The sequence below is a fragment of the Sapajus apella genome, unplaced genomic scaffold, assembly GCF_009761245.1.
Source record: "Sapajus apella isolate SASKATOON/1434 unplaced genomic scaffold, GSC_monkey_1.0 scaffold69, whole genome shotgun sequence".
Classification (NCBI taxonomy): domain Eukaryota; kingdom Metazoa; phylum Chordata; class Mammalia; order Primates; family Cebidae; genus Sapajus; species Sapajus apella.
In genome coordinates, this window is record NW_022437009.1 from 9,406,793 (window position 1) to 9,428,704 (window position 21,912).

Consider the following 21,912-nt stretch of genomic DNA (forward strand, 5'->3'; position numbering starts at 1 on the left):
CTGGAAACAATTGTGTTCAAAGTAACCACAACAATTTGGAAAAATACGTTTAAAGAAGATACATGTAAGTTATCTCTGGGCCCAGATCCAGCAAGAGGTACAAGTTGCAGAATGAATGTCCTCCCAGTTTAACGACTAGAGCCTGACAAATTCCCTACCACAAGGGCAGTGCCGAAATATTAAGTAAAAAGTCTAGGTACAGGTCCTGCTCTCATCCCTTCCACGACACATTTGAGTCATAAAGTCGGACTTTCTAACCACACGACTTAGACTATGTGAATTTCCTTTCCCATTTCATCTCACTTCCCCGCCGATAGGAAGTCTATGTAGTGTATAAAGCCCAGGCTGTCACTGCTAATCCCAATCAGAAACTTGGTCCTTGATTCTTCCCAGTGGCCGAAATCTCCGCTGCAAAAATGGGTGTGAACTATTCACTAAAGCGGCAGGACCTGAAGGCCTTTAACGATCCATTTCCCTCGGACTCAGTTGGCGAAGCCCATCAGCACCCTTACTGCGCTTGGCTTCTCATCCTAGCAGGAGCTAAACTGTTAAGACCCCCACTCCTTCCAGGCCTGGCGGTTCTCGACCCTCAAGTGAGCCTGGGACGCCCGTGTCAGGCTTGCCTCTGGCCCAGGGCGCCCGCCTGGCCTGCACTCCCTTCCTGGACACCGGGCCCGCCTGCCCATCCCCGGCTGGCCCGGGGGGGAGTGTGGAGGCCAGGGGGCCGGCGCCCGCGGGGCCGCGGCAGGAGCTCCTGGCGACTGGGACGCGGCCACGCGGGCCGGGGGCGAGGGACGCGGACCAGAAGCAGGCGGAGCCCAGGGGCCGGGGTCGGCAGCCGGACTCCCCGTGGGCCGGTTCCGCTGGGTGGGCGTTCCCGCGGGGCGCCGAGGTGCAACATGAGGGCGCTTCGCTGACACCGAGGGTCCGAGAGAGCGGTAAGAAGGGCAGGCCCGGCGGCTCTCTCCGGTCGCGGGGCGCGCACCCGCGCGGTGGGCGGGAATCCTGAAGGGACGCGGAGGCGGGCGCGCGCCCCGCGGGGGAGTGGGCGGGGAACGCGAGGCGGAGGGAGGAGGCGTCTCTGTGCGGGAGCCCGGCGGACCGCGCCAGACCCTGACGGAGCCTCGCGGCTGCTGCTGCAACAGGCGGCGGGCTCCGCTCGGGGGCGGAGGCGGCGAGGGGGCGGGGAGCGCGAGGAGGAGCGACCGGGCCCCGCCGCCGCCGCCTCTTCCCCGCCGCATGGACGAGCACCTCAGCCTTCTGCGCTCGCCGCCGCTGCCCTCCGCCCGCCACCGCGCCCACCCTCCCCAGCGCCCCGCGAGCGGTGGCGGCGCTCACACGCTGGTGAACCCCGGCTACTCCGAGCCCGCCGCAGGCCCCGAGCTGCCGCCCGACATGACCGTGGTGCCCGGGGACCACCTGCTGGAGCCGGAGGCGGCCGACGGTGGAGGGACCCCGCCTCAGGGCGGCTGTGGCGGCGGCGGCTGCGACCGCTACGAGCCGCTGCCGCCCTCGCTGCCGGCCGCGGGCGAGCAGGACTGCTGCGGGGAGCGCGTGGTCATCAACATCTCGGGGCTGCGCTTCGAGACGCAGCTGAAGACCCTCTGCCAGTTCCCCGAGACGCTGCTGGGCGACCCCAAGCGGCGCATGAGGTACTTCGACCCGCTCCGCAACGAGTACTTCTTCGACCGCAACCGGCCCAGCTTCGACGCCATCCTCTACTACTATCAGTCCGGGGGCCGCATCCGCCGGCCCGTCAACGTGCCCATCGACATCTTCTCCGAGGAGATCCGCTTCTACCAGCTGGGCGAGGAGGCCATGGAGAAGTTCCGCGAGGACGAGGGCTTCCTGCGGGAGGAGGAGCGGCCCCTGCCCCGCCGCGACTTCCAGCGCCAGGTGTGGCTGCTCTTTGAGTACCCCGAGAGCTCCGGGCCGGCCCGGGGCATCGCCATCGTGTCCGTGCTGGTCATCCTCATCTCCATCGTCATCTTCTGCCTGGAGACACTGCCGGAGTTCCGCGACGAGAAGGACTACCCCTCCTCGCCGTCGCAGGACGCGTTCGATGCAGCCGGCAACAGCACGTCGGGGGCCTCTGGGGGAGCCTCCAGCTTCTCCGATCCCTTCTTCGTGGTGGAGACCCTGTGCATCATCTGGTTCTCCTTCGAGCTGTTGGTGCGGTTCTTCGCCTGTCCTAGCAAAGCCACCTTTTCGCGAAACATCATGAACTTGATTGACATTGTGGCCATCATCCCTTATTTTATCACTCTGGGTACCGAGCTGGCCGAGCGACAGGGCAACGGACAGCAGGCTATGTCCCTGGCCATCCTGAGGGTCATCCGCCTGGTGAGGGTCTTCCGCATCTTCAAGCTCTCGCGCCACTCCAAGGGGCTGCAGATCCTCGGGCAAACGCTGAAGGCGTCCATGCGAGAGTTGGGGTTGCTCATCTTCTTCCTCTTTATTGGGGTCATCCTTTTCTCCAGCGCGGTCTACTTTGCCGAGGCAGACGACCCCACCTCAGGTTTCAGCAGCATCCCGGATGCCTTCTGGTGGGCAGTGGTAACCATGACAACAGTGGGTTATGGCGATATGCACCCAGTGACCATAGGGGGCAAGATTGTGGGATCTCTCTGTGCCATCGCCGGTGTCTTGACCATCGCATTGCCAGTTCCCGTGATTGTTTCCAACTTCAATTACTTCTACCACCGGGAGACGGAAGGGGAAGAGCAAGCCCAGTACCTGCACGTAGGAAGTTGCCAGCACCTCTCCTCTTCGGCCGAGGAGCTCCGAAAAGCAAGGAGTAACTCGACTCTGAGTAAGTCGGAGTATATGGTGATCGAAGAGGGGGGTATGAACCATAGCGCTTTCCCCCAGACCCCTTTCAAAACCGGCAATTCCACTGCCACCTGCACCACGAACAATAATCCCAACTCCTGTGTCAACATCAAAAAGATATTCACCGATGTTTAATATATAATACAAGTGACATGCTGTGCTCAGTATTGTGTGGAACGTGCCCCCTTGGTCTGCCTGTGCCCTTGTTTTATACATTTCCAGACCATTCATCAAGGAAAGGACCTGAATAAGTGGGAAGCACACTTCATTCTCCCTCTACCTACTGCTTCATACTGAAACAGGTGCCTGTTTTGCAAGTGGGCTGCATTCTCTCAGCTCTCCTTTTTCCCCTTACCCTCTCTCTCTCTCTCTCAATATTGTAAACAACAAACTTACATTAAACTTCATTTCTAGTACACGCCCTATTTAAAAAAAAAAAAAAAAAAAAGCAGTACATCCTGGGAGGAAATGAAACTAAAGAACAGAGTAACTGTTTAACCTCAGAATTTTAAAGGCAGTTGTTTCGTTCCTAAGCACATGAGTTTGTAGTAAATGATACTTCAGTTTGATGGACTTTTCAACATTGTTTACTGAATAAGTATTTCGATTGCCTACCCTGTAGATATGTGGATGAAGAATCTAACTAGAATAATGACTTGTAAACCCACCACGAGTTTATTTGGTTTTTCCCAGAATTTTAAGGGTCTCTCCAACTTTGAATGAAGGGAAATGCCCAAGATGTCCTGATCTGACTAATTAGTTTAATTCTTTCGGGCTTGCTAAGCATTTCTAAAGCATTAGACTAACACAGTCCTGTGAAGTTCTGTGCATATGTCCCAGCCTCAACATCTATCAAAGTCTAGAAACAGATGTTTTCAGTGCTGCTGAGAGAAACAAAAAATTTCCTAATGCATCTGAGAGATAAGCTTCGGCAGTATCACAAGAAGATTAAAGTGGCAGACACCCCTTCCAGCGGAAGTTACTAATTCGGACCTGACTGATGCAGTTCCCATAGCAACCCATGTTTCCTGGGAAACCCGAAAAAGGTTGTCATGGCATCTATTGCTCTCTAGCCCCACCTTCCAGTCCCTGCTGTTTCCACAGTAACCTTTCCAGATGGTTCCTACTTAAATGATTTCATAAAGGAAAACCACTGTTTGAATAAACTGCACAAATAAAGTTAAGCCTGAGACTCTAAGGAGGTGAAATGAATCCCAAATGCATTTTTTAACTATGAAAATCATTGATGTTATCCCATAATAACTGAATCAAGAAGGAAAATATGATGTTCGGAATGTTAGATATTAACCACAATAAGGCATGATCTGGATTAAGTCCCATTTATTAGGCAATAATTTTTAAAGATGCTTCTCTACAGTTTTTTTTCTCCAAGAACTTTCAAGCCAACAAATGGAATTTAAAAGCAAATGTAAAAGTGTTCTGTACATAAGCAAATGAGAGATACAATCAGTGTACCTGAAACCTTACAACAAAGGATCTTCAGGCTTTCTCTTTAAAAAAAAAAAAAAAATTTAGATCCCACAACAGCTCTGTCATCATCACAGCACTCGACAAGCTAAGTAAACTTCAAATAGATGAAGGATGCACGTTTTAAACTGAATGCATTGCAGACAATCAATAAAAAGGAGGGACAGGAAGTAACCAGCTCTTGGGAGAATACTTGCAACTTTCAACCATATGCCAAGGGTTGCCAGAAGACAGACAGAATCAGGTGAGCACTATGTGATCTACTGGGAGCAGTCCCTTTTGTATCCAGAGCCAGGGAACTGTCATTAATATCTAGATTGATGATATTTGCAAAACCAATAGTTTTATGTTACATGCTTGGCGTCTTTTTAAAGATAATTTACACCTTTTTCATCTGATTTCCATGCTGCTAACTGCCCTTTGGTTTCCATTGTTTATTACAAAAAAAATGAAAAACCAGTCATTGCTGTTCAGAATAACCTTCACCCAAGCAGAACTGAAAATTATTCCATTCCTTTTACTAACCCACTTGGCCTCCAATCAACCTGTTTCCCCTTACAAAAGGATAAATGGCAGAATCTACTGCTGTTAGATTATTGGTCCAATTTTAATTTACATAATTATTTAATAGTACACAGTGGTACAGTTCTTTCAAACAAAAAATGGTTAAAAATAAGAGTAACATTTAAACATAATCGTTTTGTTTCATATACAGTATATAAATTATACATCATCCACAATTGCCTTTTGGTTTTGATAGCATGTAACTATTCTATCCTTCCAGAGTAAATTAGAGTAACCCTATTTTTAAAGCCCATGAAGTATTTTCAGTTAGGAGCTCATTTATTATGCATGCGTTGAAGAGAGTGGAAAATAATGACTGAGACTGCAAGGGAGTGATGAGGAAGGAAAACACCAAACAAACAGAGGCAAGAAATCTAAATATACCTGATCATTGATTAGTTGTTTGTTTTTATCTATGTACATCTAAATATGACTCTATTATCTAGTTTTCTTTGCTTTTTGTTTGAGTTAACCTTTGACATTGATCTATCTCTTGACCAAACTTTTGGTACCCTTAATGACCAGAAATTATTTTTATGACACATTTTGAAAATATGTTAGATACATTATAACAATTACATAAAAATAATTTTTGTATCTGTTCTTAAAATAACACAGAGGTCAATGAAGTGCAGTGACAAGTTTAGTCACATTTATTCTGAAGATGCAGAAACATTGATTAATTCTATAAGTAAATTATGGTCGTGCCATAATTCTTATGGTTATTAACTAGCAGTAATTTAAAGGGGACCTTTGTTCTTTAATCCAGAGAAATATCCTGGCTTTTGAGCCATAACTTTGAGGTAATATGATTGCTTGTAGTCACCACATTGTAAGTTCCCTAAAGGCTATAGGCTCTGTGTCTTGAAAGTTTTGGGTACTAGTGCCTAGCACAGAATGTGGCACCTTTTATATTTGTTGAGTTAATAGCTGTTATCTTACATGACTGCTGTTATTTCCAGGCTTTTATTGAAGTGGTTAAAAGCATAAGCTCTGCAGTCATATTGCCAGGGTTTGAATCTTGACTCTGCTCTATGATCTTGAGCAAATTACTCTCTGTGCCTCTGTTTCTTTGTTTGTAAAATGAGGGTGATAAATAGTACCTCATAGGTTTGTTGTGAACAGTAAATGTTAATACAGGTACAACACTTAGAAAAAATAATTTCATGACATGGCATCAGAGCTTTTGTTAAGAGATTATGTTGGGATCATTATTCACAAGCATTGTGTAATTAATACAATGCTTCGTGAATATGAAATATATAATCAATGTCTTCCTATTTCCTTTCAATAATAATAATAATTACCATTCATTAAGGGTCAACCATGTCCTGGACACTTGTCAACTCTGCAATAAGTGCTATTAACCTCATTTTAGGAGGGCAAAAAATAGATGATTAAAGTTAAGTGATTTCTCTAAGAGTTCACGGCTCGCAGGAGACTCAGCAATGATTTAAAGCCAGGTTATTCTGGCTCTGAAACACATCCTACTTTTATTAGGTGACTTGAAAGACAAAAAATAAATCTCTTACGCTCTTAGTCTTGGCTTCAGCCCATGTCACTAATTAATGAGTTGAGGTAGATAACATATCTCCAGAAATCTGTTTCATTTCAGTATACAGAAAATTAACCTGTTTAAAATATCGGATATTTTAACCAAATATAAGGATCAAATATAAGTTACTTAAATCAGATGAAGAGATGGACTTTTCTAATAACAAAAGATTATTTTATTATGGTTGTGTTTAATGATAACTGCTAGGACAATAGATATTTTTCAGTTTTAAGATTTTTTGTTTTCATGTGTTTTAATCAACAATAGTGAGAGCATTATGCAAATTATTTTTCTATTGCCTTATACTTTGCTTAAGTTACTGAAGAACCATTCCAGAAAGCCATGTAAATATTTTGACTCTCCCTTATTAAGAGGGAAGAAATTATTCAGAACAGAAGTATTAAAAGCAAAAAGAGATTGCCAGTTCATTGAAACTTGTGACAGTATTGCCTTACCTAACCACTCCAAGGATCTTTAAGGGCATCTGTGCTCTAAAATAAATAAATAAATAAAAATATAATTTTTCTGACATAATAGCTGCAGACCTTTCTCTAAGTTCTTAAATCATTTATGAAATAAAAATGGATAGTGACTTGGGCTTAAAGCAAAATACTAATGAGTCTATGTTTTCATATGCCACCTAGCTTTGCCAAACTACACGCTTCACTGTTGAGGTCAGTTGCATGTCTTAGGTGTTAAAGAAATATACATATGTCTATGTATAGCAAGAGATTCATGTTAGGAGGCATGACTGGAGCAGTGCACATCCATCAACACCCTGGGAAAAAATGTATATGCCCTACAGCTAATGAATCCAGATGAAACACAGAAGTTAACATTGTTATTATTTTATTTCTTTTATGATGTTTTAAGACTATATGATGCACCAATTATGGTGACATAACCACAGGCACCTACACATAGGAGGAAGCATTATGTCAGTTATTTCTAAACTTTGAAATAAAAATTTAGTATTGAAATTTTAAATGCACAGTATGAAGAGATTTAAAGTTATGGTTTGTTGGCATAAAACTTATTTACCTTTTTGGCATATAACATACTCAAGCATTTGCTTTGCTATAGTATGTAAATACAATGTATATAATATATACTAGTAGTCTATTCCTTTGAGAACCATAACTATAATTTACTGACTTCTATACATTTAAAATTTCAACATTTTCTACAGCAGTTCCAAGTCCTTCCTACCTCTCAGCTGTGAATAGAAGTGATAACCCTTCCCACTAAGAAATGCAAGGAAGCACACGTGTCCCATAATCTGAAGACTTATGGAAACACTGTGAGATAGAGGTGAGGAGCATAAGAATGTGGAAGAGAATATTTAGGGATTGCATTTTTAAGGTGGGAGCTTCTTTTTTCTGTTTTGTATTAGGCCTTTTAAACTAAGGATACAATTACTGATTTTTGTACTATTCCTTATGGTTTTGGGGACAATTTTATATATATATTAGTGAAATCACTTGTTTTTTATATACCTTTAGGAAGTGGTTGATAACCTTTGAGCAAAAGTAAATCAAAGAATGCAGGAAAAAGAGAGCAGAAACCAATCAGAGCCTAGACCTTATTATTGTGACTCAACTCTTAACTTTCCGGCAGAAAATGGCCATTGCTGTATAGCATATCATAATAGTATTCTTTATGTACTCATATTCAGTTTGCAAGTGTAATTTAAATGATAAGACTAGTTAGAAAGCTTTCAGATGTTTATCTTGGTATTTAATGATGTTGTGAGCTAATTTTCAAAATTGTGAAGAAAAATGCATTTTAAAAAGAAACATTTTCATGATTTTTCTGGGTTTTTTTGTACCAGATGTTTTTTCTTTTATTTCAAAATTTACACCATTAGCCATCAAATGCATTTTAAGAAGAGAACTAGAAAAGCGGCTCCATCATTTTCTTGGGAGCCATGTTGTTATTGTTGTAACCTAAACAGTGTGGAATAGGAACTCTGCCCTAAAAAATAAAGCCTGGGATTCTAGTTGTTAGCAATGCAGCACTTAAGTGGAGAAAAAGCTATATTTCATCGTATCTGAAGAATGTTATGAATAAATTTGATCATACAAGACTGACTTTGCAGATACAAGAGTCATACCTTCCAAAATGGTGATAGTGATTGGGGAGAAGCTTTTTCTCTTCCAGTGAGCTTCCAACCTCACACCCACTCCTAATCTCATAGCACAAAGACTCTTGGGAATCTCTTTGGAGGCCCCCACCAACTTTTTAGAATGAAAGTTAGCATTGTGCCTACATGTTTTATATCACACAGCACTGTTATTTCATTTGTCTTCCATTACATTTATTTTAAACTCCCGTTCATTATGGAAGTCCCTCTGAATATTAACGTTCTTATTTTTATACATTTAAACATATTCTGTAAATTAAAACATACTTAATTTGGAAGAGAAGCAGTGGGGACAATTTATTACACACACACACACTCACACACACACAAACACACACACACTACACACAAACACCTCACCTGTTCATAGATTACTTCCAATCCTGCAATACAATTTACTTTCTATCTATAGATCTAAATGATCTTTTTTTTTCTGAAAACTAGTGAATTTCCAAAATATTGGTTCTGATTCCATATGTGCAGCATCAATATTTACAAATCATTTTTCTTGTTTTCCAGGCTTACTTAAAACACAGGTGTATTGCCTAGTGTTTTCAGTGTCTTTATTAATGAAATAATATTCATAGAAATAGTAAATATACTCAACCTATGACCAAATTTTGTCATTTAGCCTCCCAAATATCTCTAAAAACAGCCCACTTTGCTATGGAACTGCTAGGACGACTCTAATCCACACTGTCATCTCTATCCTATGTAAGTGTGAAGGTCTCTTAATGGCATCCTTACATTTCCTGTGGCCACTCTTTGACCTTTTCTCTACCTGATAGCCAGAATGATCTTTTTGAGACCAAAATCTGATTACATAACCCATCCTGCTTAAAATTCTTTCAGGGTCTTCTTGTTTTTAGGATAGAGCCCCAAAGGCTTAGTATAGCCTTTATGGCCCCACATAATTTCATATTCAGCCTTATCTCCTCTTTGTTTATGTTTCTCCCCTCATTCTTTTGTGCTCCAGTTATTCTGGTCTTCTTCCAGATACAGGATAAACTCCCTTTTCTCCTTAAGCTAATGGAGATCTTTGCAAATGTTTCACTGCCAGCCTCCTCTTTCTTGCCTCACCTCTTGACTTCTATTTTTACTTCAATACTTCTCCAGAGCATCTCTCATGACTCTAGTTTTTTCAGTTATCCTATTACAGTATAGTAGTTCATTAAATTTAAGATGCCCTTGATTATAAGAAATACCATTATTTATGTACTATTTTTTTAAATTTCCAATTGTTAGGATAAAGTACCAGTGACTTTAAGGTGCATCCCAATTTCATAGATGCTCAAATCTAAAAACGCGTGTCTTAGAATGTGTTAAATATAGTATGTGAGCTTGACATAGCTGTAATTTTATATTAATTTGTGTTATATGATCAATTTCTGTTTCTTCCACGAGAGTGGGGACTATATCTCTCTTTGTTCACCACTGAATCCCTTCCCACTCTCTCCTGAGTCTGCTCCAAAAGGCTGTCACATCTATCACTCTGCCAAAAGTGTACTTGGCAAGGTCACTGGTGACCTCATATAATGATACGCAGTGGGCCTTTCTCAGTTCTGATTTCAATTTGGCCTATCAGATGCATTTGGCATGGTCGGGTACTTCCCCCTTTCTAAGAAGACTGTCTTTATTTGACTTCCAAGATATCACACTGTGGATTTTTTTTCTACCTCTCTGGTCTCTCCTTCTTAATCTATTTACTGGTTCTTTCCCATCTGTTCGTTTTTCATCCCATCTTATTCTCATAGTTTTAGACTATCTATGTATGTTAATTTGTATCTTCTACATAGACTTCTCCCTTGAGCTCCTAATTGAATTTTTCACCCATCTATGTGGCATCTCCACTTGGATATCTAATAGACATCTCAAACTTAATATGTCCAAACTGAATTTCCCTCCTTCTCCACTCTCTATACCATCAAGCCTGTACTTCCTGCCCTCTTCCCCACCTCCACTACTGGCAGCGTCAATTTTCCAGTTGCTCAAGCTAAAATCCTTGGAATTATCCTGGATTCTTCTTTTTCTCTTACATTCCTTATTTAATCTACTGGCAAATACTGTCGATGCTACCTTTAAAATGTTTCAAGAGCCTTACCACTTCATAACACTTCTACTTGATCTAAACCATCATTATCTTCACCTGGATTTTTACAGTAGCTTCCCGATTGGTCTTCCAGTTTCCATCCTTCCTCTTATTTGAGTCTATTCTCAACATAACAACCAGAGTGCTTCTTTTAAAACACTTATCAAGTTGTGTTACATCTTTGTGTCAAGACCACCATTTGGCACCCCATTTTACACAGAGTACTAACTAAAGGCTTTTTTACAATGGCCTGTAAGGCCCTGTCTCATTTTGCCCTCCTTACCCTTTTGACCTAATTTTCAACTCCTCTCCCACTTGATCCTGTGCTGCAGCCAAACTGGCCACCTTGATCTTCTTAGATTGCACCAGGCATGCTCCACCTTGGGGTCTTTGTATTTGTTGTTCCCCCTGCCTGAAATGTTCTAGCATCTGATATCTGCATGACTGCCTCCATCACCTCCTTCAGGTGTCACTAGCCACAGTATTTAAAATTGCAGCCTCATAACACTCTCTATATCTTTTCTCTGGTTAATTTTTCGTCTAATGTATTAAGTATTTGGTTTATTTTGTTTATTGTCTGTTTTGCATTCCCTTCCATGAGGACAAGGAGTTTTGTCTGCTCAGTGTGCTGTATCACCCAAAAGCTGGCATAGTACCTGAAATACAGTTGCTGCTCCATAAGTGTCTATTGGAAGGAGAGATGAGAGGAAGGAAATTGCATTCCAAATTGAGGTGTTTTTAACCTGTAAACAAAATTTTCATGTCACGCATCTCTACCTCATGTAATCACTATGTGGCTTACTCTCCTCATCGTGCTCTGAAGGACAATATTCCTTGTAATCAATTTACTGGAGAGGGCTTAAATTTGTTAAAACATGCCCCAGCAAGTTTTCCACAAGAAGTATTATACCACCCAAGTATGGGGATGGAATCCCTTAATGTAAGTAACTTAACTGTTACCTTATATGAGATATCACTGAAGGTACCTAGTCACTAAGGATACCTGGAAGTTAGAATGCTTCACGAAGACCATGTTTTTATCCTACATAATAGCTAAAGAGTGTTTTTCATTAGGGATAGCATAAACATGTTGACTAATTGACCAGGATGACACAGCAAAATCAGAACAAACAAGTGATATCTCCAGAGGGCTTATCTGTCTATCAGACATTCTAAGAAACTTCCCTATAAGTTCAGTCTCAGTTTCAGTTAATGATGAGTCCTAAAAATCCATGGAGTCTTCATTACTATGGAAGCTGATTGAATCAAACATTATATTTCACTAGTGAATCACATTACAGAATTACATCACTGTAGATATGGCCTGATTGGATATCTTTTGCAAAATAACCTAATTTTAAATGTAATTATCACTACCTCTTAAAATTATGACATTTAAAAGTTAGCTATTTTTTGAAGTGACTGTTCATACATGAAAGGAGATGGGGACATTTAATTAATGAAAAGTAGGAGCAGATTCTTAGAGTAATATTTATAAAATGTTAAAACTTAGACTGTTTCTAAATAATAAGATGGAAGGTGAAGGCAATCCAGTAGCTTTTGGTTCTTAGTTTTGGGATATTCCTAACACCATTGAAATATCAACACATATAGTATGGAATTACTGAAACTAATTAAAGCATTGATATGACCACTGCAGATATTTCCATGATTTTATGTAATATTGTAACCAAGGTACTTTCCTCTGCAGTAGGAAACAAAGATTCTCCTAATAAGAATAGAGAGGAATTTTCTCTGCACCCCTTTTGAATTTTCTCCTTTCCCTGGATTTATCAGGCAAACCAGACCAGAGAATGACCTGATTGTTGCCTCTGCATATCCAAGTGGCACAATTTCCTTACCAAACATGTCAACAAATTTAAAACTGACGTATATGACTGAATTTACATATGTAGAAATTAGAAATTAGAAACTGTTTTCTCCTTACACCACTTTATACAGTTAAGCTCACATAGGATAAAGATCATTTTCTGTCTGAGAAAAATGTTGTTAGGGATCGTTAAAGAAATGACACAAAATGTATTATTGAAATCTGTTTTTATTTTTTTCTGGTTTTGGATGAAAGATTGTGACATTGTTTATTTTTGTGATTTAAATAAATATGAGTTTTACTTGATTTTCTATTATAACCTTGTTTAGTCAATGTGTTAGACATTTAAGAGGCAGCCTTATGTGCCATTACATTTTGTATTTACCTCATGTCTGATTACAGAACAATAAAATATCAGATAGTCATGAATACATTTCTTCTATAAGAAATTATTATGAAAAGTATAAACAAGAGTGACTATGTGTTAGACTTCTAAAGAGCAAAATTTATTGGATAACCAAAAAGTACAGACAGAAATAATTTCTCCAAGGAAGAACTGTTTGAATTGCTTTATACCTGGATTCTGTAGACCTTTTACCTGCGGCCTTTTAACTGATTTCAGAAGATCATTTTACTATGTGACCATAAAAATTGAGGATATTTATTATTAGTAGACCTAACTACTGTTCAAAGTAGTATCAATTTTACCTTAAGGCTCATTTTCCCGTGACTTTCTAGATTTTTTTAAAAGCTCATATCTTACCATATTACTGACTTTACTCACTGAGATTAAAGGTTTTTCCTTGCTAAGAGTACATAATTTTCAAGACCTCAATCAGAAAATCATATATAATTGAGTAAGAAATCTTTCCAGTCCTTGAGCTTATTCATTACCATTTACTTGGTAAAACTGGTAAAACTTAGTATATAACTAATTCTAAGTAATTTAATAGATGTCAAACTATATAAACACATAAAAACAAAGTTCCCATAAAAATACATGCTATAGAATGCCTTCAGCTCTTTTCTCATCAAATATAAGTTAATGAGACTAAAAGTAAAGCTAGGTTTCTGTACCTCTTTCCTTTAGGCCTTTTGGAGGTATTAATTACTTCTTTATAAATTTGATGATTATTGAAATTTGACCATTCTTACTCTCTTTTCTTCTTCTATATGTTAGAACATTTATTTGGTAAATTATCTTCAATTATAGGTCACTGTTTTCTATTGTACCTCCTTTTTCTCTTTTTATAGAATTGATTTTGATACTTAATGTCCATTCTTCTAAGCCTTTCAACCCACATCTTAACCACTAGTATAGATATTATGATTATTATCCTGATATCACTTTTATTTTTGTTTCTGTTGAATTACAACTCCCTCTAACACCTATACTTTATTAGGATGCCATCCTGTACCATTCTTATTTAATAATCTCAAGAGCCTTCAGAGGCAGGTATTAATAATACATAAGGGTTTTTTTTAAGGCCCAACCTTTTATATGAAAAGAATACAACAGCAGCAAGACAAGAACAGCTTAATGGAGACCTCTGAAAGTAAGCAAAGCTGCAATAGCATTGAGCAGAGCCTAGGCACTTAGGAAATAAAATGAATGCTAGGTCATTAATGTGACTTTTGATTTCTTATAATTAGTAGTCATTAATAACTATATAACTTTAAAACTCTGATAGTGAAAATTAAGCATACTATGAACATACTCTCTTTTTACCTAAACATCAATATGAAGACTTAAACTCACTGATGGGCAGTGATCTATCTGCGAAATCAAGGTGACCAAGTATTTAATCAAGGACAATAAGAAAAAATTTTAAATAGATAGATAATTGATTGCCCAGCACACAGTAGGCATACAGTATTTAATTTAGCAAGTGAATGATTCTTCCATCAAAAGCATACTCAAATTTCAAAGCACCATCTTTGGGCATTTACCACAAGTTTTGGGCATGTGCTAAAACCAGGAGTATATATGGGAAATAGTCTTCTCTATATATTATGATGGATGATATTAACATAATCAAATACAGAGCTGAGTTTATAACATCTTTTATTTTTCTCTTTATAATTTCTGTCTTTATATTATATAGTCAGTAAATTGTTAGAGTATATAAATCTAATTTTTATATATCCATTTATTCATTCAATATGTATTTACTGAGTACCTCCTATGTGTCAGACACTACCCAGGGTGACAGAGGTTTATTCATTCATGAAGCATATAAAGCATGTACTGTAGTATGAATAGTATAGAATGCCAAACACCATTCTAGATTCTGGATGTAGAAAGTAAATAAGACTTTCATATTGTTTTGGCTCTTTTTAAGAAGTATTTTGCTATCAGAATTTCTCAATAATTATTTTGGCAGTTAGGAGAGAGAAGCACCATAGCTTTAACCTTTGTTTCTTGATTCTCCATAGACCCTGTGAAGTGGTTATTATTGTCTTAATTTGGGATATTTTGAGTGGTATATAACTATGGAGAGTTCATATTTTAAAGAATCAACAGATTTAAAAGTTATTTGTAATGAAGAGATAAATGATAAGAATGACATCCTGTTAGCACATAGACCATGGTTTTCTCAGCACTCATTTGGAGACTCTCTCCCTCTCTCTCTCTCTCTGTTTTTCTCTCCATGACACTTAGCATTGGATTTTTATTTCAGGAGTTCTCATAGATTACCACAGTAGGATGGACAGCCAGAAAAAAAAGTTCTTGGAAATACACTGAGAAAATTAATACATACATTTTTCTAAAAATCAATAGGTACTCAGAACTTTTCAGATGATTCGAAGAATGAAGATAAATTTTCTGTCTAAAAGCAAACTATCACACCGGTTTGGACTAAATTTCGAGGTCATTATTAGTAGAAAAAAGTTTATAATTTTAAGTTACAAATTAAAAGAAATACACAGTTAATACATTTAGACAATTCAATTGCCTGAACTTTTCAGGGTAACAGTTTTTTTAAAAGCCAGAATTTTAAAAAATATAAATGGAACATTTTCTGTTGACATAAACTTTATAGTTTTTTTAAGTTAAATATATCAGTAAATTATTGTGTTTACTCTGTCTGACAGATCCCTGAAGAGACCCCCACATAAAGAACTGTAGAGCTGCACTGACCCGTAGGATGCTCCATTTTAAATTGCCTGGATCAAGAATGCAGTGGCAATTATATCACTGATGGGCAGTGATGCACCTGACAGCACATATTTTTATTTCAGTTGACATTAAATAATATGTCTCTAACAAATGCTTTATAGAAAGGGAACAACTCTGACGTCGGAGGATTTGCCTTGTATTGTGTGCCATATAAAAGACATTTGATCAATAGATGAAGAATCTTGAAAATATTAAGGTATCATTGCATCCTTTTGACATTTTGATGAAATCAAATCATCCAAAAACTATAATCAGTGCTGCAGATAAAGAAAGCCTAAAATTTGTTTCTAACAAGCCAACTGTTACTTTTTTCTTTTTTCAATTAATTAGTGGACTGTGTTTAATCATGAGATATAGTCATGTTATGTTCCATGTTCTGGGTTATGTGCAACTTTATTTGTGAAGGTGTGTTTTGTACCAAAGGCTCTCATACATAGATTAGCCCATTTACATATAAATAAGTGAGGTCTACACTGTGCCCAAATAAATGGTATTAAAGACAGACTTGCCTAAAAGAAATGTGCCTTGCTTGATTAAACATTATTTTATTTTTTATTCAAAATGATAGATTTTCAAATTAGTGTTATAGGTTTTAGCTGAGATAAACTTTACAAAAATATATGACTACTTATTACGTTTTAGTATTCCATCTTAATTAAAATTATAACAGTTATGCTTTCAACAGTTCATATGTAATATGTTCATTTCATTTTGTTTTCATGTGATGTTTGGTGTGGTGCAACAAAGCACATTTTTAAATATAATATTTCATCCAATGTTTATAACTTTTCCTTCAAAATTGTAAATGTAAAAGTTTCCTTAACTCATTTTCTATTTTTATATTCTTTTAGAAATGGAACTCTTTTTCAATTAAAGACAAGTTTTAGTTGGAAAAGAGATTTAGGAGGTCATGAAGATGGTTTCCCTTTTGGGGACATTTCACTTCTGTGCCATTAATGTATTTTACTGTGACATTTCAGCAGAATGGTAGCTATTTGTATATTATTTCATAAGCCTTATGGAAAGTCAAACTGTGAAATTTTATTATATAGAGGACTTTTTATTTCCATATTTTAGTTTCAAAATATATCTGAACAAATGCATAAATAACCAATCTTCTGTTATTTAAGTGTATAACAATGCTATGTGATAATGAGAGCACTTGTAGAATTTTAATTACTATAAAAACATTTCAGTAGCAAAGCCAAGATTATAAATTTTTTGATGCCCCACAGAATGGAATACAAGTGATGAATTGCACTGTATGAGAATCAGTAACTAAAACAATCTTATACTTGCAGCAAGACAGACAGATAAACACGAGATACAATCTAGGTAACTTTCTTTGAGGCAAAGTCTACAATGAATTTCTCACAATCTGCTGGTAATTGCTTTGTGTCAAAACTTTGAGACCAGATCACTACAGGAAAATAAAAGTCTGACAGCTATCTCAGGTTTGAGCAATGTGAACCTTTAGTCAAGATGATATGTGATTAAAGTGAAAATATAGCCACTACCTTTTCTTTGTTCCATGTTAGCCCATTTAGTAGAGACATTGGCCTGGAGAATAGTCAGTCCATTGCAGCCAACTAATCCTTGTAACTAATTATTACAGCCTGGATAGCAGCAAAGTAATCCACATCAGCTATTGGGATGATTGAAACAAACTGATCAACTGTGTTACAGGAGGTTTTAGACATACCGATGTTTTAATAAGGATCACTAGGTGTTACAAAAATAGACACAAAAATTACCTTTATAAAACACCAATGGCACAACTGTATGCATTATAGTATATTTAAGATCTGAATTATTATTACAGGTTACAGTTTTAAATAAAGACAAAGCCCAGATTTTTATGATAAAAGTACAGGATGGTGTCAGATGAGTAAACTGTCATACTGAATATGGTTCACAGAATGGATAGTAAAAATGGTACTGGTTTAGATAACAGTAGACCAGAATTCTCATCTACTTTCTACCTGTGGGACCCTAGGTAAATCAGTTACATTACTAGGCTTCAGCTTGCAGGCTTAAATTGTAAGATGAGTGTGCTGGATTCAGTGATCTCCAAAACCCTTACCAGCCCCCAAATTCTCATTATACACATTTGAGAAATGCTTTGAAGAAAACTTAGGGCTGGGTGCAGTGGCTCATGCCTGTAATCCCAGCACTTTGGGAGGCCAAGGCGGGTGGATCACTAGGTCAGGAGTTTGAGACCAGCCTGGCCAACATAGTGAAACTCCGTCTCTACTAAAAATACAAAAATTAGCTGGGCATGATGGTGCATGCCTGTAGTCCCAGCTACTTGGGAGGCTGAGGCAGGAGATTTGCTTGAACACGGGAGGTGGAGGTTGCAATGAGCCGAGATTGTGCCACTGAACTCCAGCTTAGGCAACAGAGGGAGACTTCATATAAAAAAAAAAAAAAAAAAAAAAAAAAGAGAAAAGAAAAGTACACAGATTTTCTTATGCAGGAAAGAATACATGAAGTAAGATTTAAGCCTTGAAAGTGTCATAAATATATCATTCTTCAAATTGATTGTGAGAAAAGGAAATAGGACTCTTTCTTCTTAGAATTTTCACTGATCTGTAATGGTATCAAAAAAGTAGAAAAATCAGTCTGTGGAATGGAAACAGATTAATTAAATAGCTAGAAAGGAGGGAAGGGCATTTGTTTAATTAAATATTAAGGCAACTTGAAAATTTTCTATGAAATGCTAAAACAGTGCCAGAGCCTTATTGCACACTCAACATTTTAAGCCTGAGAGCAGGGAAATGTGGGAAAAGGTTGGAAGGAAAGAAGTGTTTGCTTTATGATCTCTTGACTCCTTTTACACAAGAAGCAGATTGGTAGAGCTTAAGCAGGTGTCTGTGCTGTGGTGCTGGCTCTGCCAAAAACTCTCATGTGCCCTAGGAAAGTTCCTTTAACTTCTCTGAGCCCGAGTTTCTTTATCTGTAAAGTGAAGACTTTTTAAATTTAGTAATCTGTATGTCTCTTTTCATCTCTGAGAATTCTATAACATTTTCAGATTGTTATATGTGTACATGTACATGTTGCTCACCTCTGTTCACTAAAATGCCACATATTTCTACTTGAGTGACTGAACAGATTGCAAGTCCAAATGTTCTCGTTTCTAATAATAATAATTGACCTCAGCAAGACATATAAAAGGTAAATCTTTTTATTTTGACTTTGGCTTTAAGCTATTATGATTTGTCATTTCATCTTTGAATGCTGAGTGAGTTACCTAAACAGAATGTCTGTTCCAGTTAATCTTCTCTTTAAATTTTGTTGTTTTATAAACATGTAGCAAATCAGAAGCAAGTATATTATGCTTATCAATGAACTGTAGCAGATTGTAAGGTGCATTTTTGTCACATTAAAAACTTAATGCTCTTTTGGTCCCAGAAGAAATGACTGTAATTTAAAATAATAGTCACAAAATTTTGTGAATGTTTTTGAATACAAAGGAGGCCTGATAGAGCCATATTGCAATTCATTTTGCTCAGGAGTGAGAAACAAAATTCAGGGATAACCCAAACACATCTGTTTGGCAATAGTGGATAGTTAGGTAAAGAAGGGTTTTAGCTTTTGCACAACATAGGTAAGAGGCAACTGTACCTATTGAAAAATAGGAGTATATTCTGGTTCCTGGTTTTATGACAGAAAGATATTAGAAGGATACTAAAATGTGGACACTCGGGAAATTGATTAATACAGAAATATTTTGTCATACTGAGATTATTTGTCCAGAAGTTTAGTCTTATATCCCTTCCATTCAGAAAAGGGGGCAGTTTTTAAAGGCCTCTATCATAATAGGAAGTGTGTATTTTGACTAGTGGAGCAATTAATTAAAACATTTAATCTGATCATTTTGGTTTTATGAATCTGAATTTTCACTTTAGGTGTAATTGAATCACTTATGTATTACTGTGATCTTTGTGAGAAGTGATTTTGTCCATTTTTTTAAAGTTGATGAAACTTGATAAATGGTGATTCTAGCATATTGTATTAATATTGTATCTTACAATAATTTGTGAACTGGCCATCCTGAACAAATCATAGCGGTATGTCTTCTGGTAAATTGTTTCTATGGTGTGATCTCTTAATGCTGTGTTTGGGGGTGGGGGTGGGGTTAAGTATTTAGTTTAAACTATCAAAGTGTTTTTCTTAAATGCCATAAAATGTATGACTATAAACCAAATAAGAATATCCTCTTTTTTTCACTTTTAAGGGCACTATAGAGACCATTATGAAACTATCCCACAGAATGGTATAATTTATGTTTAAAAGCTCTTAGACACATATACACACACAAATATATATATATATATATATATATATACACACACACACACATGTGCAAGGGGAAGCAGTTTATGTAGTATTTCTAGGTGTTATGCTACATATTGTAATAATTATTTTTGAAATATATAGATTACACAGAAGTCAGACTAACAAATACAACACCTCAATTTTTTCATAGAGTCTAGCATTCGTTTACTTATAAGATTTGCTTATCATACTTTGCAAAGATCATTCACATAATTAATCTTTAAAATATTCATATGAAATACTAATGTCCTCTGAAATTTAAAGATTAAACAACCAAGGTTTAGAAAGATCCAGTGACTAGTCTAGAATAATATGGCCACTAACCTCATATGCTCTTTACACTATTCACCTTTTGTCATGTTATTTTTATCCTGTCACTGCTATTATCTTTAAAGCTTTAACAAAAAAATTTTAAAACATACATTGGGAATTTTCCAATTTTAGTTCAAAGACATTGTTGCTGTTCTTGTCAGACCTTTTTAGATACTTTCAGACTATAGTTCTTCCACAGAGTGATATTCAAACATTTTCTACCTAAAACGTACACCCTGACCACAGACACTGAATTCACTTGATATCAGAATCCTAGACTAAAAATTGGTCTTGACTGCCATTCCTAATCTCGCTTTACAAAAATCCATCATAATGACTGATTTCTGAACAGTTGAATAAAGCAGTAATCAACCCAAGAAACTGCATCCATTCTAATTCAGAGGACAAAAAATCAGATCCACCCTAGTAACCATTTTTCAGCATATTTCATCACATTTATTCTGTGATTAGTGAAGGACAGAGAAGAGGAACTGGGGAGAAAAACTGCCTTTAAGAAAAGTCATTTCCTATAACTATTCAAAAAGAATTAATTATCAAGTATTAGATAACAATATTACTTTTATCATAGTTCAAATATTTAGTAAAATGTATCCACATATTTTAAATTTTACTAAAGAATGTTCCCAGTTACAATCTAATGACTGCTTAGTTTGAATAAGAAAGACATTCATGTTTCAATTCATGACACAGTATTACATTTTTATTCCTTTCTCAGACAACAGAGAGACACTGTTACTGCTTTCCCTTGTAAGTCAACAGTCTGTATGCTGTACTTTTACTGATTAGCAATGCAATGTTACTGTGAATATTTAAATAGAACTTATTATATTGGAATTTAAAATTTTCTAACATTGAATTTAGTTCTCTTCATCAAATAAGTCAAGCAAGTATTATTTTGTATGAAATGAAATATTCTTAAGCAGTGATAATAATGGAATTCTGAATAAGATGTAAAATCAAACATATTCTATTTTTTTCTATGTTTATCCTTTGTCATTGAGTTGTTTTAACTTAATACATATTATTGTTAAGTTGAAATAAGCTTTATACTATATTCTCTGATGTTCTTGTCATAATCATTTTGGGCCTTTTGTTAAGTAAATCTCAGAAAATACCTGTGAGTTTTGATTATGTAATATTTTCATCTGATTCATTTTTAAAATTTGTCATTGGATTTAAAATGTTTTCTTTGCCAATGTTATATGCAGAATTCAATAAAAGATGAAAAAAATCCTATTGCGCATATTGCTAATTAGTTCCAAATGACTTCCTTCTCCTTTCTTTCCATTCTTCCTTCATCCCTTCCTTTCTTTACTTGTTTTCTTTTTGTAAAAGAGGAATCATCAGAAGTCGGACTGTTGTCAGTAGCTCAAGCATCAGCTGCCCTTGAGACTAACCCCGCAGACTCTTGTGTATTCTCCCAGATGACTATAGTGAAGACGTCTGTGTTTTACACTTAGCAAGCCCTTTGAATGCCAACATTCCCTAGGTTTCTTCCATTGCTCCCTATCTTATACTGCTGGAGGCCCAATAAAGTCTCAAGGAAGGCAAAACTTAT

The 21,912-nt window shown here is 37.5% G+C and overlaps 1 protein-coding gene across 4 annotated transcripts; it reads left to right on the forward strand.

The window, feature by feature from the left end:
• Positions 1 to 1,021: 1,021 nt before the first annotated feature.
• On the forward strand, positions 1,022 to 20,738 carry KCNA3 (potassium voltage-gated channel subfamily A member 3). 4 transcript variants are annotated; one of them, XM_032249794.1, is made up of 3 exons: positions 1,022 to 4,564; positions 7,629 to 7,801; positions 15,599 to 20,738. In XM_032249794.1, exon 1 carries the CDS (start codon positions 1,240 to 1,242, stop codon positions 2,965 to 2,967), a length of 1,728 nt encoding a protein of 575 aa, XP_032105685.1. In that variant the 5' UTR covers positions 1,022 to 1,239; the 3' UTR covers positions 2,968 to 4,564; positions 7,629 to 7,801; positions 15,599 to 20,738. The 4 variants fall into 4 exon arrangements, with proteins under 4 accessions (XP_032105685.1, XP_032105684.1, XP_032105686.1 ...); XM_032249793.1 differs by having other exon boundaries at positions 7,629 to 7,750; XM_032249795.1 differs by having other exon boundaries at positions 7,632 to 7,750.
• Positions 20,739 to 21,912: the final 1,174 nt, after the last annotated feature.